The following is a 27,291-nucleotide window of genomic DNA, read 5'->3' on the forward strand; positions in this document are numbered from 1 at the left end:
GGTGAGCTCCATAGAGCAGGGGGGACAGGTGAGCCCAACAGGTGAGGGGGGACAGGTGAGCTCCATAGAGCAGGGGGGACAGGTGAGCCCAACAGGTGAGAATGGGAGCGGCCAGGTGAGCTCTGCAGGTGAGGAGGGACAGGTGAGCTCCATAGAGCAGGGGGGACAGGTGAGCTCTGCAGGTGAGAGTGGGAGTGGCCAGGTGAGCTCTGCAGGTGAAGGGGGGCGCAGACAGGTGAGCTCCATAGAGCAGGGGGGACAGGTGAGCCCAACAGGTGAGGGGGGACAGGTGAGCGCAGCAGGTGAGGGGGGACAGGTGAGCTCTGCAGGTGAGGGGGAACAGGTGAGCTCCATAGAGCAGGGGGGACAGGTGAGCGCAGCAGGTGAGGGGGGACAGGTGAGCTCTGCAGGTGAGGGGGAACAGGTGAGCTCTGCAGGTGAGGGGGGACAGGTGAGCTCCATAGAGCAGGGGGGACAGGTGAGCCCAACAGGTGAGGGGGGACAGGTGAGCTCTGCTGATGGGAGTGGCCAGGTGAGCTCCATAGAGGAGGAGGGACAGATGAGCTCTGCTGGTGACAGTGGGAGTGGCCAGGTGAGCTCTGCAGGTGGGAGTGGCCAGGTGAGCCCAACAGGTGAGGGGGGACAGGTGAGCTCTATAGAGCAGGAGGGACAGGTGAGCTCTGCAGGTGAGAATGGGAGTGGCCAGGTGAGCTCTGCAGGGGAGGAGGAGCAGGTGAGCTCCACAGGTGAGAGTGGCCAGGTGAGCTCTGCAGGTGAGGGGGGACAGGTGAGCCCAACAGGTGAGGGGGAACAGGTGAGCTCTGCAGGTGAAGGGGGACAGGTGAGCTCCATAGAGCAGGGGGGACAGGTGAGCTCCGCTTCTGAGAGCGGCCAGGTGAGCTCTGCAGGTGAGAATGGGAGTGGCCAGGTGAGCGCAGCAGGTGAGGGGGAACAGGTGAGCTCCACAGGTGAGAGTGGGAGTGGCCAGGTGAGCTCTGCAGGTGGGAGTGGGACCAGTCAGGTGAGCTCTGCAGGTGAGGCGGGACAGGTGAGCTCTGCTGCTGAGAGCGGCCAGGTGAGCTCTGCAGATGGGAGTGGCCAGGTGAGCTCTGCAGGTGAGGCAGGACAGGTGAGCTCTGCTGGTGGGAGTGGCCAGGTGAGCCCAACAGGTGGCTCTGGGTCCCCCAGTATTGAGGTGAGGACACCTGAACAGGTGAGAGAAACACCTGGATGTGGGATAGAAACACCTGGAGATGGGATAGAGACACCTGGACAGGTGAGGGGAACACCTGGAGATGGGATAGAGACACCTGGACAGGTGAGGGGAACACCTGGAGATGGGATAGAAACACCTGGACAGGTGAGGGGAACACCTGGAGATGGGATAGAAACACCTGGAGATGGGATAGAAACACCTGGACAGGTGAGGGGAACACCTGGATGTGGGATAGAGACACCTGGAGATGGGATAGAGACACCTGGAGATGGGATAGAAACACCTGGACAGGTGAGAGAAACACCTGGATGTGGGATAGAAACACCTGGAGATGGGATGGGAACACCTGGACAGGTGAGGGGAACACCTGGATGTGGGATAGAGACACCTGGACAGGTGAGGGGAACACCTGGAGATGGGATAGAGACACCTGGAGATGGGATAGAGACACCTGGACAGGTGAGGGGAACACCTGGATGTGGGATAGAAACACCTGGAGATGGGATAGAGACACCTGGACAGGTGAGGGGAACACCTGGATGTGGGATAGAAACACCTGGAGATGGGATAGAGACACCTGGACAGGTGAGGGGAACACCTGGATATGGGATAGAAACACCTGGAGATGGGATAGAAACACCTGGACAGGTGAGGGGAACATTTGGAGAGGGGCTGGCAACACCTGGAATGAGATGGAAACACCTGGAGATGGGATAGAGACACCTGGAGAGGTGATGGACACATCTGGAATGGGCAGGGAACACCTGGACAGGTGATGGACACATCTGGAATGGGCAGGGAACACCTGGAGTCACCTGGGCTCACCTGGGGATCCCAAATTCAATAAAATTCCCGGATTTTTGAATTTTTTGCCTCTTTTTTTTTTGCCTTTTTTTTTTTTTTACCTGGTTGGGTCTGGTGGGTGGGGGAGGGGTGGGGAAATTGGGGGGAAAAATGGGGGAAAAAGGGAAAAAAAGGGGGAATTTTGGGGAAAATGGGGAGAAAATGGGGAAAATGGAGTTAAATGGTGAAAAAATGGGAAAATTGGAATTTTTGGGAAGAATGGGGGGGAAATGGGGAAAATTGGGGAAAATGGGATAAAATGGGGAAAGGGGAAAAATGGGGGGAAAGGGGGGGGGAAATGGGGGAAAATGGGAGGAAATGGGGAAAATTGGGGAAAATGGGGGAAAATGGTGAAAATTTGAAAAAATTGAATTTTGGGGAAAATGGGGGAAAATGGAGGGGAAAGGGAAAATTGGAAAATTGGAATTTTTGGGAAAAAATGGGAAAAATGGGGGGAAATTGGGGAAATGGGAAAAATTGGGAAAAAGTGGGGAAATTGGAGGAAAACATGGGAGAAAAGGAGGGGAAATGGGAAAACCCCCAAAATCCCCCAAAATCCCCCCAAATCCCCCTAATGTCCCCAAATCCCCCAAAATCCCCCAAACTTCCCAAAATCCCCCAAATCCCCCAAATCCCCCCAAATTCCCCCAAATCCCCCAAATCCCCAAATGCCCCCAAATGCCCCCAAATCCCCCCAAATCCCCCAAAATCCCCCAAAATCCCCAAATCCCCCAAATCCCCCAAATCCCCCAAAATCCCCCAAATCCCCAAAAACCCCCCAAACCCCCCAAACCCCCCAAATCCCCCAAATGTCCCCAAATCCCCCAAAATCCCCCAAATCCCCCAAATCCCCCAAAATCCCCCAAATCCCCCAAATCCCCCAAATCCCCAAACCCCCCAAAAATCCCCCAAAATCCCCAAATCCCCCAAAATCCCCCAAACCCCCCAAATGTCCCCCAAATCCCCCAAATCCCCCAAATCCCCCAAATGTCCCCAAATCCCCAAATCCCCCAAATGTCCCCAAATCCCCCAAATCCCCCAAATCCCCCCAATCCCCCAAATGTCCCCAAATGTCCCCAAATCCCCCAGGCCCCTCCCGGCCCCGCCCTTTTCCCGCCGCCCTTTGGATCCGGGCGGTTCCGGGGCCGAAGTTCCGGGAGCGGCTCCGGGGCCACGGCCGCAGGTGGGGCCTGGACCGGGATTGGGATCGGGATCGGGACCGGGATCGGGATCAGGATCGGGACCGGGATCGGGATCGGGATCAACATCGGGATCAACATCGGGATCAACATCGGGATCAGGATTGGATTGGGATTGGGATCGGGATTGGGATCAGGATCAGGATCAGGGATTAGATTGGGATTGGGATCAGGATCGGGACCAGAATCGGGAATAGGATCAGGATCGGGATCGGGATCGGGATCGGGATCAGCACCAGGATCAGGATTGGATTGGGATTGGGATTGGGATCAGGATCGGGATTAGGATCAGGATTAGGGATTAGATTGGGATTGGGATTGGGATTGGGATCAGAATCGGGAATAGGATCAGGACCAGGACTGGGATCGGGATTGGGATCAACATCGGGATCAGCACCAGGATCAGGATTGGACTGGGACTGGGATCGGGATTGGGATCAGGATTGGGATTAGGATCAGGATTAGGATCAGGATTAGGATCGGGAATAGGATCAGGAATAGGATCAGGATCGGGATCGGGATCAGGGATTAGATTGAGATTGGGATCGGGATTGGGATTGGGAATCGGGAATAGGATCAGGACCAGGATTGGGATTGGGATCGGGATCGGGATTGGGATCAGCACCAGGATCAGGATTGGATTGGGATTGGGATTGGGATCGGGACTGGGATCAGGATTGGGAGTGGATTGGGATCAGGATCAGGATCAGGATCAGGATCAGGATCAGGATCAGGGATTAGATTGGGATTGGGATCGGGATTGGGATTGGGATCGGGAATAGGATCAGGACCAGGACTGGGATTGGGATCGGGATCAGGATCAGGATCGGGATCAGCACCAGGATCAGGATTGGATTGGGATTGGGATTGGGATCGGGATCAGGATCAGGAATGGGATCGGGAATGGGGTCAGGAATGGGATCGGGAATGGGGTCAGGAGTCCCGACCCCGCTGCTGCTCCTGGTGCTCTCCGTGCTCCATCCCACAATGGGTGAGTCTGTGGGATCGGGAACTTCGGGATCCCGTCCCGGGAATGGGGATCCCAAAAATCCTGGGAATGGGAAACCCCAAAAACCCCGGGAACCCCGAAAATCCTGGGATATGGAACCCCAAAAATCCTGGGAATGGGAAACCCCAAAAACCCCGGGAACCCCAAAAATTCTGGGAATGGGAAACCCCAAAAACCCCGGGAACCCCGAAAATCCCGGGAATGGGAAACCCCAAAAACCCCCGGGAATGGGAAACCCCAAAACCCTGGGAAATCCCAAAAATCTCAGGAATGGGAAACACCAAAAACCCCGGGAACCCCAAAAATCCCGGGAACCCCGAAAATCCTGGGAATGGGAAACCCCAAAAACCCCGGGAAACCCCAAAAATCCCGGGAATGGGAAACCCTAAAAACCCCGGGAACCCCAAAAATCCTGGGAATGGGAAACCCCAAAAATCCCGGGAACCCCAAAAACCCTGGGAACCCCGAAAATCCTGGGAATGGGAAACCCCAAAAACCCCGGGAAACCCCAAAAATCCCGGGAATGGGAAACCCTAAAAACCCCGGGAACCCCAAAAAAATCCCGGGAACCCCAAAAATCCTGGGAATGGGAAACCCCAAAAACCCTGGGAAACCCCAAAAATCCCGGGAATGGGAAACCCCCAAAAATCCCGGGAACCCCGAAAATCCTGGAATATGGAACCCCAAAAACCCCGGGAATGGGAAACCCCAAAACCCTGGGAAATCCCAAAACCCCGGGAATGGGAAACCCCAAAAATTCCCAGGAATGGGAAACCCCAAAAACCCCGGGAACCCCAAAAATCCTGGGAATGGGAAACCCCAAAAACCCCGGGAACCCCAAAAACCCCGGGAATGGGAAACCCCAAAAATCCCGGGAACCCCAAAAACCCTGGGAACCCCGAAAATCCTGGGAATGGGAAACCCCAAAAACCCCGGGAAACCCCAAAAATCCCGGGAATGGGAAACCCTAAAAACCCCGGGAACCCCAAAAAAATCCCGGGAACCCCAAAAATCCTGGGAATGGGAAACCCCAAAAACCCTGGGAAACCCCAAAAATCCCGGGAATGGGAAACCCCCAAAAATCCCGGGAACCCCGAAAATCCTGGAATATGGAACCCCAAAAACCCCGGGAATGGGAAACCCCAAAACCCTGGGAAATCCCAAAACCCCGGGAATGGGAAACCCCAAAAATTCCCAGGAATGGGAAACCCCAAAAACCCCGGGAACCCCAAAAATCCTGGGAATGGGAAACCCCAAAAACCCCGGGAACCCCAAAAACCCCGGGAATGGGAAACCCCAAAAATCCCGGGAACCCCAAAAACCCCGGGAACCCCAAAAATCCTGGGAATGGGAAACCCCAAAAAGCCCTGGGAACCCCAAAAACCCTGGGAATGGGAAACCCTAAAAACCCTGGGAACCCCAAAAACCCCGGGAACCCCGAAAAAATCCTGGGAATGGGAAACCCCAAAAACCCTGGGAAACCCCAAAAATCCCGGGAATGGGAAACCCCAAAAACCCTGGGAAAAATCCCAAAAACTCTGGGATATGGAACCCCAGAAATCCCGGGATATTGAACCCCAAAGATTTGGGAATATTGATCCCAGTCAATCCCAGGATATCGATCCCAAAGAATTTGGGAACATTGATCCCAAAGAATTCTGGGATATTGATCCCAATCAATCCCAGGATATCGATCCCAATCAATTCGGGAATATTGATCCCAATCAATCCCAGGATATCGATCCCAAAGAATTTGGGAGGATTGATCCCAATCAATCCCAGGATATTGATCCAAATCAATTCGGGATTATTGATCCCAATCAATCCCAGGATATCGATCCCAATCAATTGCTTGGGATCAATGATCAGTCTGGGATTATTGACCCCAATCAATCCAGGATTATCGATCCCAATCAGTTCAGGATTATTGATCCAAATCCATCCAGGATTATTGACCCCAATCAATCCCAGGATATTGACCCAAATCAATACAGGATTATTGACTCCAATCAATCCAGGATTATCGATCCCAATTAATCAGGGATTATTGACCTCAATCCATTCAGGATTATTGACCCAAATCAATCAGGGATTATTGATCCAAATCAATCAGGAATTATTGACCCCAATCAGTCGGGGACTATTGATCCCAAACAATTTGGGAATATTGACCCAAATCAGTTCAGGATTATCGATCCAAATCAATTCAGGATTATTGACCCCAATCAATCAGGGATTATTGATCCAAATCAATCCAGGGTTATTGATCCAAATCCATTCAGGATTATCAATCCCAGTCAATCAGGGATTATCAATTCCAATCAATCAGGGATTATCGATCCCAATCAATGATCCAAATCAATTCAGGATAATCGATCCCAATCAGTTCAGGATTATCAATCCCAATCCATTCAGGGTTATCGATCCAAATCCATTCAGGATTATCAATCCAAATCAATTCAGGATAATTCATCCCAATCAATTCAGGATTATCGATCCAAATCGATTCAGAATTATCGATCCCAATCAGTTCAGGATTATCAATCCCAATCAATCCGGAATTATCGATCCCAATCAATGATCCCAATCAATTCAGGATTATCAATCCCAATCAATTCAGGATTATTGATCCAAATCAGTTCAGGATTATCGATCCAAATCAATCAAGGATTATCAATCCCAATCAATTCAGGATTATCGATCCCAATCAGTTCAGGATTATCGATCCCAATCAATCAGGGATAATCGATCCCAATCAATCCGGGATTATCGATCCCAATCAATCAGGGTTTATCGACCCCAATCCATTCAGGATTATCGATCCCAATCAATTCAGGATTATCGATCCCAATCAATCCCAGGATTATCAATCCAAATCAATCAGGGATAATTGATCCCAATCAATCAGGGATTGTCAATACCAATCAATCCAGGATTATTGATCCCAATCAATTCAGGATTATTGATCCCAATCAGTTCAGGATTATCAATCCAAATCAATCAGGGATTATCGATCCCAATCAGTCCAGGATTATTGATCCCAATCAATTCAGGATTATCGATCCAAATAGATTCAGAATTATCGATCCCAATCAGTTCAGGATTATCAATCCCAATCAATTCAGGATTATCGATCCCAATCAATGATCCCAATCAATTCAGGATTATTGATCCAAATCAGTTCAGGATTATCGATCCAAATCAATCAAGGATTATCAATCCCAATCAATTCAGGATTATTGATCCCAATCAGTTCAGGATTATCAATCCAAATCAATTCAGGATTATCGATCCCAATCAATCAGGGATTATCAACCCCAATCAATCAGGGATTATCGATCCCAATCAATTCAGGATTATCGATCCTAATCAATCCAGGATTATCGATCCAAATCAATCAGGGATTATTGACCCAAATAAATTCAGGATTATTGACCCCAATTAGTTCAGGATTATCGATCCCAATCAATCCCAGGATTATCAATCCAAATCAATCAGGGATAATTGATCCCAATCAATCAGGGATTGTCAATACCAATCAATCCAGGATTATTGATCCCAATCAATTCAGGATTATTGATCCCAATCAATTCAGGATTATCGATCCCAATCAATTAGGGATTATTGATCCAAATCAGTTCAGGATTATCAACCCCAATCAATCCGGGATTATCGATCCCAATCAATCCAGGATTATCAATCCAAATCAATCAGCGATTATCGACCCCAATCCATTCAGGATTATTGATCCCAATCCATTCAGGATTATTGATCCAAATCCATTCAGGATTATTGATCCCAATCAGTTCAGGATTATCAATCCAAATCAATCCGGAATTATCGATCCCAATCAATGATCCCAATCAATTCAGGATTATCAATCCCAATCAATTCAGGATTATTGACCCCAATCAATTCAGGATAATCAATCCCAATCAATCAGGGCTTATCAATCCCAATCAATCCGGGATTATCGACCCAAATTACCGGCCCATCATTGCCCCGCCCCCGGCCCCGCCCCTCACCCGGGGCCGTTTTCCCTCCCTCTCCTCAGGGCAGCTCCGGGAGCCGCTGCTGCTGCTGGAGGGGCCGGGGCCGGGCGGGCTCCGCCTGCGCTGCGTCCCGGAGCCGCCTCTGCCGGGGCTGCGGCTGCTCTGGAGCTCCGGGAACCAGCCCGGGAATAATCCCGGGAATAATTCCGGGAATTTCGGGGACATTTCCGGGAATTCCGGGGATATTTCCGGGAATAATTCCGGGATCTCGCTGCTGCTGCCCCGCCCGAGCTCCGGTGCTGCCGGCGCCGTTTGCCGCGCGGTGGCTCCGGGATTGGCCGCCGAGTCCGCCGTGGTCATCGCCGGTGAGGGGCCGGAAAACCGGGAATAAAGCGGGAATAAAGCGGGGATAAAGCGGGAATAAATCAGGAATGAACCGGGAATGAATTGGGAAGAAACCGGGAAAAAATCGGGAATAAAGCGGGAATAAAGTGGGAATGAAGCGGGAATAAAGCGGGAATAAATCGGGAATAAAGCGGGAATGAACCGGGAATGAATTGGGAAGAAACCGGGAAAAAATCGGGAATAAAGCGGGAATAAAGTGGGAATGAAGCGGGAATAAAGCGGGAATAAATCGGGAATAAAGCGGGAATGAACTGGGAATGAATCGGGAAGAAACCGGGAAAAAATCGGGAATAAAGCGGGAATAAATCGGGAATGAACCGGGAATAAACCGGGAATGAATCGGGAAGAAACCAGGAAAAAATCGGGAATAAAGCGGGAATAAAGCGGGAATGAATCGGGAATGAATCGGGAAGAAACCGGGAAAAAATCGGGAATAAAGCGGGAATAAAGCGGGAATGAATCGGGAATAAATCGGGAATAAAGCGGGGATGAAGCGGGAATAAAGCGGGAAAAAATCGGGAATGAAGCGGGAATAAATTGGGAATAAAGCGGGAATAAAGCGGGAATAAATTGGGAAGGAAGCGGGAATAAAGCGGGAATAAAGCGGGAATAAAGCGGGAATAAATCGGGAATAAATTGGGAATGAAGCGGGAATAAAGCGGGAATAAAGCGGGAATTCTGCACCCCGATGGGAAATCCAGCGGGGTTCGGGTTTTTTGGGGTTTTTTTGGGCATTTTCTGGGGTTTTCTGGGATTTTCTGGGGTTTTTCTTGGGTTTTCTGGGGTTTTCTTGGGTTTTCCGGGGTTTTCTGGGGTTTTCTGGGGTTTTCTTGGGTTTTCCGGGGTTTTCTGGGATTTTCTGGGGTTTTCTTGGGTTTTCTGGGATTTCCTGGGGTTTTCTGGGGTTTTCTTGGGTTTTCTTGGGTTTTCCGGGATTTTCTATGGGGTTTTTATATTTTCTGGGGTTTTCCAGGGTTTTTGGGGATTTTTCTTGGTTTTTCTTGGTTTTTCTTGGGTTTTCTTGGGCTTTCCATGGGTTTTAAAAAATTTTCTGGGGTTTTCCGGGGTTTTCTGGGATTTTCTTGGGTTTTCCGGGATTTTCTTGGGTTTTCTTGGGTTTTCTTGGGTTTTCTTGGGTTTTCTTGGGTTTTCTGGAGTTTTCTTGGGTTTTCCATGGGGTTTTAAAATTTTCTGGGATTTTCCGGGGTTTTCTGGGGTTTTTCTGGGATTTTCTGGGGTTTTTTTGGGTTTTCTTGGGTTTTCCGGGATTTTCCAGGGGTTTTTTAAATTTTCTGGGGTTTTCCAGGGTTTTCTGGGATTTTCCGGGGTTTTCTGGGGTTTTCTTGGGTTTTCTTGGGTTTTCCATGGGTTTTAAAATTTTCTGGGATTTTCCGGGGTTTTCTGGGGTTTTTCTGGGATTTTCTGGGGTTTTTTTGGGTTTTCTTCGGTTTTCCGGGATTTTCCATGGGGTTTTAAAAATTTTCTGGCATTTCCTGGGGTTTTCTTGGGTTTTCCAGGGTTTTCCGGGGTTTTCTTGGGTTTTCTGGGGTTTTCTGGGGTTTTCCGGGGTTTTCCGGGATTTTCCATGGGGTTTTAAAATTTTCTGGAGTTTTCCGGGGTTTTCTGGGGTTTTCTGGGATTTTTCTGGGATTTTTCCAGAGTTTTCTTGGGTTTTCCGGGATTTTCTGGGGTTTTCTGGGGTTCTTTGAGCCTTCCTGACGTTTCCTTGGGTTTTCTGGGATTTTCTGGGGTTTTCTTGGGTTTTCCAGGACTTTCCATGGGGTTTTAAAATTTTCTGGGGTTTTCCGGGGTTTTCTGTGATTTTTCTGGGGTTTTCTGGGTTTTTTGGGGTTTTCCAGGTTTCTTTGAGCTTTCCTGAGGTTTCCTGGTGTTTTCCAGGATTTTCCAGGGTTTTTTAAAATTTTCTGGGATTTTTATGGGTTTTTCTGGGATTTTCTGGGGTTTTCCAGGGTTTTCCAGAGTTTTCTTGGGTTTCCTTGGGTTTTCTGGAGGTTTCTGGGGGTTTCCAGGGTTTTTTGGGATTTTTCTTGGGTTTTCTTGGGTTTTCCGGGATTTTCCAGGGGTTTTTAAAATTTTCTGGGGTTTTCGGGGTTTTCCAGAGTTTTCTTGGGTTTTCTGGGATTTTCTTGGGTTTTCCTTGGGTTTTCTTGGGTTTTCTTGGGTTTTCTTGGGTTTTCTTGGGTTTTCTTGGGCTTTCCATGGATTTTAAAAATTTTCCGGGGTTTTCCGGGATTTTCCAAGGGTTTTCCAAATTTTCTGGGGTTTTCTTGGGTTTTCTTGGGTTTTTCGGGATTTTCCATGGGGTTTAAAATTTTTCTGGGGTTTTCTGGGATTTTCTGGGATTTTCCAGGGTTTTCTGGGGGTTTTTGGGGTTTTTCTGGGGTTCTTTGAGCTTTCCTGGGGTTTCCTTGGGTTTTCCGGGGTTTCCTGGGATTTTCTGGGATTTTCCAGGGTTTTCTGGGGTTTTTCTGAGGTTTTCTGTGGGTTCCAGAAGGTCCCAAATTGGCTGGGATGGGAATTCCCAGTTTGGGAATGGGAAATTCCGAATTTCGGGATCCAAAACCCCCAGTTTGGGACAGAATTGCTGGGTTTTGACAGAATTCCAATTTCTTGACAAAATTCCCATTTTTTAGTGGAATTCCCATTTCCTGACGAAATTCGAATTTTTTAGCAAAATTCCCATTTTTAATGGAATTTCCTGGGGTTTTGGCCATAATTCCCATTTTTTCTCAATAATTCCCATTTTTTTGCCATAATTCCCATTTTTTCTCAATAATTCCCATTTTTTTCTCAATAATTCCCATTTTTTTCACCATAATTCCCATTTTTTCACCATAATTCCCATTTTTTCTCAATAATTCCCATTTTTTTCACCATAATTCCCATTTTTTCACCATAATTCCAATTTTTTCACCATAATTCCCATTTTTTTTTCATAATTCCCATTTTATTTTCCATAATTCCCATTTTTTCTCAACAATTCCCATTTTTTCTCAATAATTCCCATTCTTTTCCATAATTCCCATTTTCTGGCCATAATTCCCATTTTTTCTCAATAATTCCCATTTTTTCTCAATAATTCCCATTTTTTTAAAATAATTCCCATTTTTTCTCAATAATTCCCATTTTTTTCACCATAATTCCCATTTTTTTTCCATAATTCCCATTTTCCGGCCATAATTCCCATTTTTTTCTCCATAATTCCCATTTTTTTGCCATAATTCCCATTTTTTTCCATAATTCCCATTTTTTCTCCATAATTCCCATTTTTTTCTCAATAATTCCCATTTTTTTCTCCATAATTCCCATTTTTTCTCAATAATTCCCATTTTTTTGGCCATAATTCCCATTTTATTTTCCATAATTCCCATTTTTTCTCAATAATTCCCATTTTTTCTCAATAATTCCCATTTTTTTGGCCATAATTCCCATTTTTTGGCCATAATTCCCATTTTTTCTCAATAATTCCCATTTTATTTTCCATAATTCCCATTTTTTCTCAGTAATTCCCATTTTTTTGCCATAATTCCCATTTTTTCTCAACAATTCCCATTTTTTCTCAATAATTCCCATTTTTTCACCATAATTCCCATTTTTTTCCATAATTCCCATTTTTTTGCCATAATTCCCATTTTTTCTCAATAATTCCCATTTTTTCACCATAATTCCCATTTTTTCACCATAATTCCCATTTTTTTTCAACAATTCCGTTTTTTTTCTCAATAATTCCCAATTTTTGGCCATAATTCCCATTTTTTCACCATAATTCCCATTTTTTCTCCATAATCCCCATTTTTTCTCAACAATTCCCATTTTTTTTCCATAATTCCCATTTTTTCTCAATAATTCCCATTTTTTGGCCACAATTTCCATTTTTTCTCAACAATTCCCATTTTTTTTCCATAATCCCCATTTTTTTTCCATAATTCCCATTTTTTTCCCCATAATCCCCATTTTTCCCCATAATCCCCATTTTTTCTCAACAATTCCCATTTTTCACCCAAAACCCCCATTTTTTTCCCCAGAATTCCCGTATTTTTTGCCACAATTCCATTGTTTTTTACCATTTTCCCTTTATTTTCCCCCAAAATTCCCATTTTCCTCCCCAGACCTTTTCTTCCCATCCTCATCCCCGTGGCTCCCGGCCTTCGTCCTCCTCCTCATCCTCGCCCTGGGCCTGGTTCTGGTCGCTGCCCTTCGGCTGCGCCGTGAGCACCAAAATCCCCCAAAAATCCCCCAAAAATCCCCAAAAAATCCCCCAAAAATCCCCCAAAAAATCCCCCAAAAATCCCCCAAAAATCCCCCAAAAAATCCCGCAAAATCCCCCAAAAATCCCCCAAAAAATCCCCCAAAATCCCCCAAAAATCCCCCAAAAATCCCCCAAAAATCCCCCAAAAAATCCCCCAAAATCCCCCAAAAAATCCCCAAAAATCCCCCAAAAAATCCCCCAAAAATCCCCCAAAAATCCCCCAAAAAATCCCCCAAAAAATCAAATTGATTGTAATTGATGCATTATTTACTCATTAATAGCCCATTATTAATTAACCCGTTCATTACCAATTAATGGCTCATAATTTATTCAATAATTACCAAATAATTCCCCATTAATAACCCATTAATTTCCCCATTAATAACCCATTAATTTCCCCATTATTTACCCATTAATTGCCCATTATTAACCCATTAATTGCCCATTAATCAGCCGTAATTATTAACACATTTAATTACCCATTAATAACCCATTAATTCCGCAATAATCAACTGTAATTGATGCATTATTTATTCATTAATATCCCATTATTAACCCGTTCATTACCAATTAATGGCTCACATTTATTCAATAATTACCAAATAATTACCCATTAATAACCCATTAATTTTCCCATTAATTACCCATTAATTTGCCTTTAATTACCCCTTAATTACCCCTTAATTACCGTTCCCCAGGTGACCGCCGGATTCTGGCTCAGGAACGTGAGTGCATGAACCTATTAATTATTTATTATTAATTATTAAATAATATTATTAATTATTAATCATTATTATTAGTTATTAGTTATTTTTTTTTCGTGATTTTAAATTAATTTTTAATTATTTCAATTAATTTTAATTTTAATTTTGATTTTCTTGTAAGAAAGTAAAAATTAATTACTGTATAAAATGAAATTAAATTAATTACATTAAATATGCAATGAAAGTGAATGAAATAAAATGAAATAAAATGGATGAGATAAAATTAGATTAAATTAAATATAATTACTAATAAATTAATTTTAAAAATAGAATAAAATATGAAATGAAATGGATGAGATTAAATGAAATTAAATTTCAATAAATTGAATTAACTTGGAAATAATTAATAAATTAATTAAAAAAGAATAAAATATGAAATTAAATTAAATTAAATTTAAAAAATGGATTAGATTAAATTAAAGTAAATTAAATAATTTTAATTTAATTTAATTAATTTAATTAATTTTAAAAAATAAAATAAAATATTAAATGAAATTAAATAAATCGAATAAAATAAAATTTAAAAAATAAAAATAAAATAAAAATAAAATAAAATAAAATAAAATAAAATAAAATAAAATTAAATTAAATTAAATTAAATTAAATTTAATTTAAATTCCAATTTCCTCTCCCGTTCCCAGGGAAATCCCAGCAGGAAATCAGCGAGGGTGAGCTCAGCTCCGGAATTCCCGAAAATTCCCCAAAATTCCCAAAATTCCCAAAAATTCCCGACCCTGAATCCCCAAATTTCCAAAATTCCCGAACCTAAATCCCCAAAATTCCCAAAATTTTTGTTCCTAAATCCCCAAATTCCCGAAATTTTCGTGCCCAAATCCCCAAAATCCCCAAAATTCCCGACCTTAAATCCCAAAATTTTCGTCCCTAAATCCCCAAATTCTCAGGATTTCCCGACCCTAAATCCCCAAATTCCCAAAATTTCCGACCCTAAATCCCCAAAATTCCCGAAATTCCCGACCCTAAATCCCAAAATTTCAGAAATTTTCGTTCCTAAATCCCCAAAATTCCCGAAATTCCCGACCCTAAATCCCCAAATTTCAGAAATTTTCGTTCCTAAATCCCCAAATTCCCGGAATTCCCGACCCTAAATCCCAAAATTTTCGTACCTAAATCCCCAAATTCTCAGGAATTCCCGAAATTTTTGTTCCTAAATCCCCAAATTCCCGACCCTAAATCCTCAAATTCCCGAAATTCCCCTCCCTAAATCCCCAAATTGCCCGAAATTCTCGACCCTAAATCCCAAAAATTCCCGAAATTTTTGTTCCTAAATCCCCAAAATCTTGGAATTCCCGTCCCTAAATCCCCGAATTCCCGTCCCTAAATCCCCAAATTCCCAGAAATTCCCGACCCTAAATCCCCAAAATTTTCGTTCCTAAATCCCCAAATTCCCGACATTTTTGATCCTAAATCCCCAAAATTCCCAAAATTTTTGTCCCTAAATCCCCAAAATCTTGGAATTCCCGACCCTAAATCCCCAAAATTCCTGACCCTAAATCCCCAAAATCCCCAAAATTTTCGTCCCTAAATCCCCAAATTCCCGAAATTTTCGTCCCTAAATCCCCAAATCCCCAAAATTCTCGACCCTAAATCCCCAAAATTCCCGAAATTTTCGTCCCTGAATCCCCAAAATCCCCAAAATTTTTGTCCCTAAATCCCCAAAATCTTGGAATTCCCGTCCCTAAATCTCCAAATCCCCAAAATTTTGGTTCCTAAATCCCCAAATTCCCAAAATTTTGGTTCCTAAACCCCCAAATTCCCAAAATTCCCGACCCTAAATCCCCAAATTTCAGAAATTTTCGTTCCTAAATCCCCAAATTCCCAGGAATTCCCGATCCTAAATCCCAAAAATTCCCAAAATTTTCGTCCCTAAATCCGAAAATTTTCGTTCCTAAATCCCAAATTCTCAGGAATTCCCGAAATTTTTGTTCCTAAATCCCCAAATTCCCAAAAATTCCCGACCCTAAATCCCCAAATTCCCGCAGTTCCCCACCCGAAATCCCAAAAATTCCCGAAATTTTTGACCCTAAATCCCCAAAATTCCCGGAAATTCCCGACCCTAAATCCCAAAATTTTCGTTCCTAAATCCCAAATTCTCAGCAATTCCCGACCCTAAATCCCCAAAATCCCCCAAATTTCTGTGCCTAAATCCCCAAAATCTTGGAATTCCCGTCCCTAAATCCCCAAAATTCCCGGAATTCCCGACCCTAAATCCCAAAATTTTCGTTCCTAAATCCCCAAATTCTCAGGAATTCCCGAAATTTTTGTTCCTTAACCCCCAAATTCCCGACGCTAAATCCCCAAATTCCCGAAATTTTTGTTCCTAAATCCCCAAATTCCCGAAATTTTTGTTCCTAAATCCCCAAATTCCCGAAATTTTTGTTCCTAAATCCCCAAATTCCCGACCCTAAATCCTCAAAATTCCCAAAAATTCCCGTTCCTAAATCCCCAAAATTCCCGGAAATTCCCGACCCTAAATCCCAAAATTTTCGTTCCTAAATCCCAAATTCCCAAAAATTCCCGACCCTAAATCCCCAAAATTCCCCACAATTCCCGTCCCTAAATCCCCAAATTCCGGAAATCTTTGTCCCTAAATCCCCAAATTCCCAAAATTTCCGTTCCTAAATCCCCAAAATTCCCAAAATTTCGGTTCCTAAATCCCCAAATTCCCAAAATTTCCGTTCCTAAATCCCCAAAATTCCCCAAATTTCGGTTCCTAAATCCCCGAATCCCGGCAGAGATGGAGGAGCTGAGGATGGAGCTGGGTAAGAGCTGCCCTCATTAATTAATTAATTAATAGCCGCTAATTAATTCTTATTAGCATTTAATTGCCGCTAATTAATTCTTATTAGCATTTAATAGCCACTAATTTATTATTCTTAGCATTTAATTGCCACTAATAAATTCTTATTAGCATTTAATTAGCCGCTAATTAATTATTATTAGCATTTAATTGCCACTAATTAATTATTATTGGCATTTAATTAGTCGCTAATTAATTATTATTAGCATTTAATAGCCGCTAATTAATTCTTATTAGCATTTAATAGCCACTAATTTATTATTATTAGGATTTAATAGCCACTAATTAATTGTTATTAGCATTTAATTAGCCGCTAATTAATTATTATTAGCATTTAATTGCCACACATTAATTATTATTAACATTTAATTGCCACACATTAATTATTATTAGCATTTAATTAGTCGCTAATTAATTATTATTAGGATTTATTAGCCGTTAATTAATTATTATTAGCATTTAATGACCGCTAATGAATTATTATTAGCATTTAATTAGCCACTAATTTATTATTATTAGCATTTAATAGCCGCTAATTAATTATTATTAGCATTAAATAGCCGCTAATTAATTCTTATTAGCATTTAATATCCGCTAATTAATTATTATTAGCACTTAATAGCCACTAATTAATTATTATTAGCATTTAATTAACCGCTAATTAATTCTTATTAGCATTAAATAGCCGCTAATTAATTATAATTATATAATTAGGTAATGATACCTTAATGATGATTAATAAATAAATAATTATTGAAGAGATGGGATATAATTGTTGATTATTAATAGCATAATTATGAGTAATAATTAAATAATTGGGTGTTGAATATAATTTATTAATTAATAATAATGGATTATTAATGATTATAAAAGCAAGTGTAGAAATATTATAAGAATAAATTAAAAATTAATTAATTAAATTAAATTAATTAATTTTAAGAAACAATAAAAATAAATAATAAAATTTAATTTTATTTATAATAATTACAATTTATTATTATTATTACTATTATTATTATTATTATTATTATTATTATTAAATAATTTGTCCAGCATTAATTAATGATTAATTTCCAATTAATAATTAATATAATAATAATAATAATAATAATAATAATAATAATAATAATAATAATAATAATAATAATAATAATAATAATAATAATAATAATAATTTATAGCAGCAATCATGAATCATTTGTCCAGCATTAATTAATGATTAATTTCCAATTAATAATTTCCATTTTTGGTTCTTTCAGAGGAGGTGACAGAGAAACTCCAGAGGGGTAAAAATTGAGATTTCTGCTCATTAATTCTCTAATAATTAATTCAATCATTAATTAATTAATTCCATAATTAATTCATTAATTACATAATTAATTAATTAATTACTTCAATTATTAATTAATTCTGCGAGGGATAATTCCTGGGTTTTCTTTGAAAAGGGACACAAAAAAGGAAAAATTCCAATTAAAAATTAATTATTAATCAATTTATTAATATTATTATTAGAATAGTCATTAATTATCATTAATTAATACGAATTATTTTACCTTTCTAAGAAAAATAATTAATTTATTAATAATGGTAATTTTCTCTTAGTCAATAATTATAAAATTATTTTAATATTATAGATATTAAATTTTATTAAATAATTAAATTATTAATATAAATTATATTAATAATTATTAATTCAGAACAATAGAATTGTTTTTAATAATTACTTAATAGTAACAAATTATTCATTAGTAATTATTAATTTTGAACAATTATTTTGAGTTTTCTAATTACAATCAAATAATAAAATAATAATGATTAATAATAAATAATAACAGCATTGTAAAATAATAAATTAATAATGAAAATTTAATTAATGATTATTAATCTCTAATAAAATTTAAGTTCCTAAAGATAAAATAATATTAATACAATTATCATTAATATTAATTTCTAATAAAATTAATTTTATAATAGTAAATTAATGATAATAAAATATTCATTAATAATTCTTCATTTCTAATAATTTTTTTTGTCCTAATAAATAAATAATAATGAATTATCCATTAATAATTATTAATTGCTAATTAGAAATTCCATTTTCTAGCAGCAAATTAATAATCACAAATTATTCATTAATAACTTAGAATTTCTTAAAATAAATTAAATTATCTTATAATTAATTAATATTAGTAATTAATAATGATTATTTTTAACAATAATTTTTCTAATAATTCATTATTTTTATAAACAATATTTATTAATTATTCATTTTTAATAACATTCACATTTTCTAATGATTAATTAATAATTATGCCGGATTTATTAGCAATTATTAATTTCTAATAATTAATAAATTATTTAATTAAAATCCCCAAATTCCCCAATTTTCTTCTTCCAGAGAAAGTGGAGATGGAGGCGAGGCTGGGTGAGGCGCTAATTAATGAGGGATTAATTAATGAGGGATTAATTAATGTGGGATTAATTAATGAGTGATTAGCCAGGGATTAATTAATTAATTAGTAGCCAGTGATTAATTAATGATTGATTAGACAGGGAGCAATGAATGAGTTATTAGCCATTGATTAATTAATGAGTTATTAGCCAGTGATAAATTAATTAGTAGCCAGTGATTAATTATTGATTGATTAGAGAGAGACCAATTAATGAGGTATTAGCCATTGATTAATTAAGGAATTAGTAGCCAGTAATTAATTAATGATTGATTAGACAGGGACCAATTAATGAGTTATTAGCCATTGATTAATTAAGGAGTTATTAGCCAGGGATTAATCAATGATTGTTTAGATAGGGACTCATTATTGATTGATTATAGACTAATTAATGAGTTATTAGCCATTGATTAATTAATGAGTTAGAAGCCAGGGATTTATTAATGAGTTAGTAGCCAATGATTAATTAATGATTGATTAGAGACTAATTAACGATTGATTAGGCATTGACTAATTAATGACTGAATAGAGACTAATTAATGAGTTATTAGCCATTGACTAATTAATGATTAATTAGACAGAGACCAATTAATGATTGATTAGGCATTGACTAATTAATGACTGATTAGAGACTAATTAATGAGTTATTAGCCATTAACTAATTAATGATTGACTAGACAGGGACCAATTAACGAGTTATTAGCCATTGACTAATTAATGACTGATTAGAGACTAATTAATGATTGATTAGACAGGGACCAATTAATGACTGATTAGACAAGAACTCATTTATGATTGATTAGAGACTAATTAATGATTGATTAGGCATTGACTCACTAATGATTGATTAGATATTAATTAACAATTGATTAAACACTGACCAATTAATTATTGATTAGGCATTGACTAATTAGTGACTGATTAGACAGGGAGTAATTAATTATTGCTTAGAGACCAATTAATGAGCTATTAGCCATTGATTAATTAATGATTAATTAGACAGGGACTAGTTAATGATTGATTAGGCATTGACTCATTAATGATTGATTAGAGACCAATTAATGATTGATAAGACAGAGTGTCCCCATTGTCCCCAGGTGTCCCCATTGTCCCCTCAGGTGTCCCCAGGTGTGTCCCCAGCTGTCCCCAGGTGTCCCCAGGTGTCCCAGCTGTCCCCATTGTCCCCAGGTGTCCCCAGCTGTCCCCTCAGGTGTCCCCATTGTCCCTCAGGTGTCCCAGGTGTGTCCCCAGGTCTCTCAGGTGTCCCAGGTGTCCCCAGGTGTCCCCAGGTGTCCCCAGGTGTCCCTCAGGTGTCCCCAGGTGTCCCCAGGTGTCCCCTCAGGTGTCCCCAGCTGTCCCCAGGTGTGTCCCAGCTGTTCCCAGGTGTCCCCAGCTGGCCCCAAGCCCCCCCAGGTGTCCCAGGTGTCCCCTCAGGTGTCCCAGGTGTCCCCAGGTGTCCCAGGTGTCCCCATTGTCCCCAGGTGTCCCCTCAGGTGTCCCCAGGTGTCCCCAGGTGTCCCCTCAGGTGTCCCCATTGTCCCCCCAGGTGTCCCCAGGTGTCCCCAGGTGTCCCCCCCTCACTGTCTCCGTTCATTTCTCGTTCCAGGGCAGATCCAGGCCCAGCTCGGTGAGCGCTTCCGGCCCTATGCAAATGAGCTGCCCTTCATGAGCTAATTAGCGCTCATTAGTGCTAATTAATTACCGCTAATTAGTGCTAATTAGCGCTAATTGCCGCTAATTAATTGGCGCTAATTGCCGTTAATTGGCGCCGCTGCTTTCCCACAGATTTCCGACGGGCTCAGAGCCACGCGGGTGAGTCCGGCCCCGATCTTCCTCCTCCTCCTCCTCTTCCTCTTCCTCTTCCTCCTCTTCCTCTTCCTCCTTGTCCTCCTCTTCCTCCTCCTCTTCCTCTTCCCTTTCCCCTTCCCGTTCCTCATCCTCATCCTCTTCCTCTTCCTCTTCCTCACCCTCCTCCTTTTTGCCTTCCTCTTCCTCCTCCTCCTCCCCCACTTCCTCTTCCTCTTCCTCTTCCTCCTCTTCCTCATCCTGTTCTCCTTTCCATTCCTCTTCCTCTTCCTCACCCTCCTCCTTTTTGCCTTCTCCTTCCTCTTCCTCATCCTTTTTCTCTTCCTGTTCCCATTCCTCTTCTTCATCCTCTTCCTCTTCCTCATCCTCTTCCTGTTCCTATTCATGTTCCTGTTCCTGGTCCTCTTCTTCCTTCTCTTCCTCCTCCTCTTCCTCATCCTCTTCCTCTTCCTCTTCGTCTTCTTCCTCTTCCTCACTCTCCTCCTTTTTGCCTTCTCCTTCCTCTTCCTTTTCCTTGTCCTGTTCCCAGTCCTCTTTCTCTTCTTCCTGTTGTTCATCCTCATCCTCATCCTCATCCTTTTTCTCTTCCTGTTCCCATTCCTCTTCTTCATCCTCTTCCTCTTCCTCTTCCCATTCCCATTCCTCTTCCTCCTCCTCGTCCTCCTTTTCCTTGTCGTCTTCCTCTTCCTCATCCTCTTCCTGTTCCTATTCACGCTCCCGTTCCTGATCCTCTTCCTCTTTCCTCTTCCTCTTCCCCTTTTTCATCCTCTTCCTCTTCCTTGTCCTCTTCCTGTTCCCAGTCCTCTTCCTCTTTCTCTTCTTCCTCATCCTCATCCTCTTTTTCATCCTCTTCCTCATCTTCATCCTTTTTCTCTTCCTGTTCCCATTCCTCTTCTTCATCCTCTTCCTCATCCCATTCCCATTCCTCTTCCTCTTCCCCTATCAAACCTTATCAAACCTTATCAAACCTTATCAAACCTTATCAAACACTATCAAACCATATTAAACCCTATCAAATGCTATCACAAGCTATCAAATGCTATAAAACCTTATCAAACCCTATCAAATCCTATCAAACACGATCAAACCCTATCAAACCCTCTCAAACCTGACCAAACCCTATCAAATGCTATCAAACCCTATCAAACCATATTAAACCCTATCAAACTCTATCAAATGCTATCAAACCACTCTATCAAATGCTATCAAACCCTATCAAAACCCCTATCAAACGCTATTAAAAGCTATCAAACCTTATCAAACCCTATCAAACCCTATCAAACCCTATCAATCCCTATCAAATGCTATCAAACCCTATCAAACCCAACCAAACTCTATCAAACGCTATCAAATGCTATCAAACCCTTATCAAACCCCTATCAAACCCTATCAAACCCTATCAAACCCTCTCAAAACGCTATCAAACCCTATCGAACACTATCAAACCCCTATCAAACCCTATCAAACCCTATCAAACCCTATCAAACCCTATCAAACCTATCAAAATCCTATCAAACCCTATCAAACCCTATCAAACACTATCAAACCCTATCAAATGCTATCAAACCCCTATCAAACCCTATCAAACCCCTATCAAACCCTATCAAAAACCTACCAAACCCTATCAAACACTATCAAACCCCTATCAAACCCCTATCAAACCCTATCAAATGTTATCAAACCCTATCAAACCCAACCAAACTCTATCAAACGCTATCAAACCCCTATCAAACCCTTATCAAACCCTATCAAACCCTATCAAACCCCTATCAAATGCTATCAAACCCTATCAAACCCCTATCAAAACCCTATCAATTCCCTATCAAATGCTATCAAACTCCTATAAAACCTATCAAACCCTATCAAACCCCTATCAAACCCAACCAAACTCTATCAAACGCTATCAAACGCTATCAAACCCTATCAAAAACCTACCAAACCTTATCAAACCCTTATCAAGCCCTATCAAACCCTATCAAACGCCCCCCTCCACTCTTTCCCAGTCTCGCTGACGCTGGACGAGAGCTGCACCCACCCGGCCCTGCTGATCCGGGGCCGATCCCGAATCCTCGGCCCCGATCCCGGATCCCGAATCCCCGGCCCCGGATCCCAAATCCCCAGCCCCGGATCCCGGCCCCTGGCCGTGGCTCGGGAGGGATTTTCCTGCGGGAAGCACTACTGGGAAGTGGAGCTGGGAGACAGCAGCGACTGGGAAGTGGGCGTGCTCCGGGATTCCGTCCGCGATTCCATCCGGGATTCCGTCCGGGATTCCGTCCGGGATCCCGTCCGGGATTCCCTGAGGGATCCAGTCTGGGATTCCCTGAGGGATTCAGTCCGGGATTCCCTGAGGAATTCCCTGAGGGATCCCATCCGGGATCCAATCCAGGATTCCGTCCGGGATTCAATCCAGGATTCCCTGAGGGATTCAATCCAGGATTCCCTGAGGGATCCAATCCGGGATCCAATCCGGGATCCAATCCAGGATTCCCTGAGGGATTCAATCCAGGATTCCCTGAGGGATCCAACCCAGGATTCCATTCAGGATTCCACCCCAAATTCCATCCCGGATCCCGTCCCCGGTTCCCTGCGGGTTCCCATCGCAGATTCCATTCCGAATTCCGTCCTGAATTCCATCCCAGATCCTATCCCAAATTCCATCCTGAATTGCATCCCAAATTCCATCCCAGACGCTGTCCCCAATTCCCTACGGGTTCCCATCCCGGATCCCATCCCAGATCCCATCCCAAATTCCACCCTGAATTCCATCCCGGATCCCATCCCAAATTCCATCCGGGATTCCATCCCAAATTCCATTCCAGATCCCATCCTGGATCCCATCCCGGATTCCCTGAGGGTTCCCACCCCAGATTCCCTGGGGGTTCCCATCCTGGATCCCATCCCAGATCCCATCCCAGATTCCCTAAATCCCACCCCGGATCCCATCCCAGATCCCACCCCAAATTCCCCCTGGGATCCCACCCCAGATCCCACCCCAGATCCCACTCCCTATTCCCTGAGGATTCCCATCCCGGATCCCGTCCCCAATTCCCTGCAGGTTCCCATCCCAGATCCCATCCCCGATCCCACTCCCCATTCCCTGTGGGTTCCCACCCCAGATCCCACTCCTGATTCCCTGAGGGTTCCCATCCCAGATCCCATCCCAGATCCCACCCCGGATCCCATCCCAAATCCCGTCCCCAATTCCCTGAGGGTTCCCACCCCAGATCCCACCCCGGATCCCACCCCAGATCCCACCCCAGATCCCACTCCTGATTCCGTGAGGGTTCCCATCCCAGATCCCACCCCGGATCCCATCCCAGATCCCATCCCAGGTTCCCTGAATCCCACCCCAGATCCCACCCCGGATCCCACCCCGGATCCCACCCCAGATCCCATCCCAGATCCCGTCCCAAATTCCATGCAGGTTCCCACCCCGGGTCCCACCCCGGATCCCATCCCAGATCCCATCCCAAATTCCCCGTGGGTTCCCACCCCGGATCCCATCCCAGATCCCATCCCCGATCCCACCCCAGATCCCACCCCCAATCCCACCCCGGATCCCACCCCGGCTCCCCTGTGGGGCGATTCCCTGCCCTGCCTCCCCGAGGGAGCGGCTGCAGCCCTGGGCTATTCCGGGGGTGAGTTCCGGCTGCGGGCCGGGCGCCTGGAGCGGCGCCGCGGGCGCTGCCGCGTGCTGGGCCTGCTGCTGGACCACGAGCGGCGCCTGCTGCAGTTCTTCGACGCCGAGGAGAAGCAGCTGCTGGGATCCACCCCCCTGAGGATCCCCGGGATTCTCTTCCCCTTCTTCAGGCCGGGATCTGGCGGGAACGGGCTGGGGATCCGCCCCGTGAGGGCTTGAAACAGAGCTGGGGAATGTTCGTGGTTAAAAATGAAATTTAGACTTGTATATTCAAATTATTCTCGTTTTAAAATTCCAATTATACCCTAGAACAAAGCCTTTGAAATGGTTGCATATGAAAATGAAATTCCCTGTTAAATATTCCAATAATTCTCCATTAGTTATTTCAAATATTCACTGGTGCTGAGCCTAACACAAACCCAAAACCCAACCCTAACCCTGACATTTGCATATTCAAATTATTCTCATTTTAGAATTCCAGTTATACCCTAGGCCAAACCCTTTGAAATGTTTGCATATGAAACTGAAATTCCCTGTTAAATATTCCAATAATTCTCCATTTGTTATTTCAAATATTCACTGACCTAAACAATAACCCAAAGCCTAAGCCTAACTCTAACCCTAATCCTTACCCAAAACCAAATTAGAATTTAAATATTCAAATGATTCCAATTTTAATGTTACAATTATAACCAAAACCTGACCTTAATCCTAACCCTAACATTTATATATTCAAATTATTCTCATTTTAGAATTCCAATTATACCTTAGGCCAAACCCTTTGAAATATTCACATTTAAAAATTAAATTCCCTGATAAATATTCAAATAATTCTCATTTTATTATTTCAAATATTCACAGATGGTAACACAAACACTAAGTCGAAGTCTAAGGCTAACTCTAACCCTAATCCTTACCCAAAACCAAATTAGAATTTAAATATTCAAATGATTCCTATTTTAATGTTACAATTATAACCAAAACCTGACCTTAATCCTAACCCTGACATTTACATATTCAAATTATTCCCATTTTAGAATTCCAGTTATCCCCTAGGCCAAACCCTTTGAAATATTCACATTTAAAAATTAAATTCCCTGATAAATATTCAAATAATTCTCCTTTAATTATTTCAAATATTCACCGACACTCACCCAAATATTAAAGCTAAGCCTAAACCTACCACTATCCTTAATCCTTACTCAAATCCAAATTAGAATTTAAATATTCAAATGATTCCTATTTTAATATTACAATTATACCCAACACCAAAATCTGACCTTAATCCTAACCCTAACCCTGACATTTACATATTCAAATTATTCTCATTTTAACATTCCAATTATCCCCTAAAAATTTTAAATTTTTGCATTTGAAATTTAAATTTCCTGTTAAACATTCAAATAATTCTCATTTTATTGTTTCAAATACTCACTGACACTGACCTAAACAATAACCCAAAGCCTAAGCCTAACTCTAACCCTAATCCTTACCCAAAACCAAATTAGAATTTAAATATTCAAATGATTCCTATTTTAATATTACAATTATCCCCTAACCCTGACACTGACCATGACCCAAACCCAAACCCAAACCCAAAACCCAACCCTAACCCTGACATTTGCATATTCAAAGTATTCTCATTTTAGAATTCCAATTATACCCTAGGCCAAACCCTTTGAAATATTCACATTTAAAAAGTAAATTCCCTGTTAAATATTCAAATAATTCTCATTTTATTATTTCAAATATTCACTGACACTCACCCCAAGCCTAAGCCTAACTCTAACCCTAATCCTTACCCAAAACCAAATTAGAATTTAAATATTCAAATGATTCTCATTTTAACATTCCAATTATCCCCTAAGCCTGACACTATCACCATAACCCTAACCCTAACATTTACATATTCAAATTATTCTCATTTTAGAATTCCAATTATCCCCTAGAACAAAGCCTTTGAAATGTTTGCATATGAAAATGAAATTCCCTGTTAAATATTCAAATAATTCTCCATTAGTTATTTCAAATATTCACTGGTGCTGACCCTAATACAAACCCAAAACCCAACCCTAACCCTGACATTTACATATTCAAATTATTCCCATTTTAAAATTCCAGTTATCCCCTAGGCCAAACCCTTTGAAATATTCACATTTAAAAATTAAATTCCCTGATAAATATTCAAATAATTCTCATTTTATTATTTCAAATATTCACCGACACTCACCCCAAGCCTAAACCTAACTCTAACCCTAATCCTTACCCAAAACCAAATTAGAATTTAAATATTCAAATTATTCCTATTTTAATATTACAATTATAACCAAAACCTGACCTTAATCCTAACCCTAACATTTACATATTCAAATTATTCCCATTTTAGAATTCCAGTTATACCCTAGGCCAAACCCTTTGAAATATTCACATTTAAAAATTAAATCCCTGTTAAATATACAAATTATTCTCATTTTAATATTCCAAATATTTTCAAACCGCAACCGTGTCCTTAACCCTAACCCAAATTCCAATATGAATATTCAAATTATTCGCATTTAATATTCCAATTATCCCCTAACCCTGACCCCGATCCCAACCAAAACCCTAACCCTAAACCTGAACCTAACCCAAATTAATATTTAAATATTCAAATTATTTGCATTTTCATATTCCAAATATTCCCTAACCCTCACCCTCACCCTATTTGCTTGAAAAAATAATTTAAAAATTATGATATAAAATATAATATTATATTAAAATATTATAAAAAATAAAAAATTTCAATTCTTCTCATTTAAATATACCAATTAGCACCTCACCCTAGGCGACAGCGAGGGGGATGGACATGGAGACACCCAGCAGGAGAGGAGGAATCGAGA

The 27,291-nt window shown here is 41.6% G+C and overlaps 1 protein-coding gene and 1 long non-coding RNA gene across 10 annotated transcripts; both read left to right on the top strand.

Annotated features, from left to right (window-relative positions):
* The first annotated feature begins 1 nt into the window (after position 1).
* LOC139585591 (uncharacterized) lies at positions 2-2,081 on the top strand. Of its 9 annotated transcripts, XR_011677133.1 has the most exons (4): positions 2-215; positions 303-841; positions 956-988; positions 1,049-2,081. It is a non-coding gene; the product is annotated as an uncharacterized lncRNA (long non-coding RNA). The 9 variants fall into 9 exon arrangements; XR_011677126.1 differs by having other exon boundaries at positions 303-988; XR_011677130.1 differs by having other exon boundaries at positions 303-988; positions 1,076-2,081.
* Positions 2,082-4,185: 2,104 nt separating this feature from the next.
* On the top strand, positions 4,186-26,811 carry LOC139585587 (fap1 adhesin-like). The gene is made up of 6 exons (XM_071418381.1): positions 4,186-4,249; positions 8,211-8,624; positions 12,795-12,893; positions 20,573-20,593; positions 20,752-20,778; positions 22,776-26,811. Exons 1-6 carry the CDS (start codon positions 4,186-4,188, stop codon positions 24,629-24,631), a joined length of 2,481 nt encoding a protein of 826 aa, XP_071274482.1. The 3' UTR covers positions 24,632-26,811.
* Positions 26,812-27,291: the final 480 nt, after the last annotated feature.

The sequence above is a fragment of the Agelaius tricolor genome, unplaced genomic scaffold (genome assembly GCF_023055355.1).
Source record: "Agelaius tricolor isolate 1412-34295 unplaced genomic scaffold, bAgeTri1.0.p SCAF_85, whole genome shotgun sequence".
In the NCBI taxonomy this organism is placed as follows: Eukaryota; Metazoa; Chordata; class Aves; order Passeriformes; family Icteridae; genus Agelaius; species Agelaius tricolor.

Bases quoted from the DNA above. Each gene is read 5' to 3' on its own strand.
- LOC139585587 (XM_071418381.1), top strand. From the start codon at position 4,186: ATGGGGTCAGGAGTCCCGACCCCGCTGCTGCTCCTGGTGCTCTCCGTG. The intron at 4,250-8,210 runs GTGAGTCTGTGG...CCAATCAATCAG, and splicing joins CGTGCTCCATCCCACAATGG to GGCTTATCAATCCCAATCAA. The intron at 12,894-20,572 runs GTGAGCACCAAA...TTCTCGTTCCAG, and splicing joins CGCTGCCCTTCGGCTGCGCC to GGCAGATCCAGGCCCAGCTC.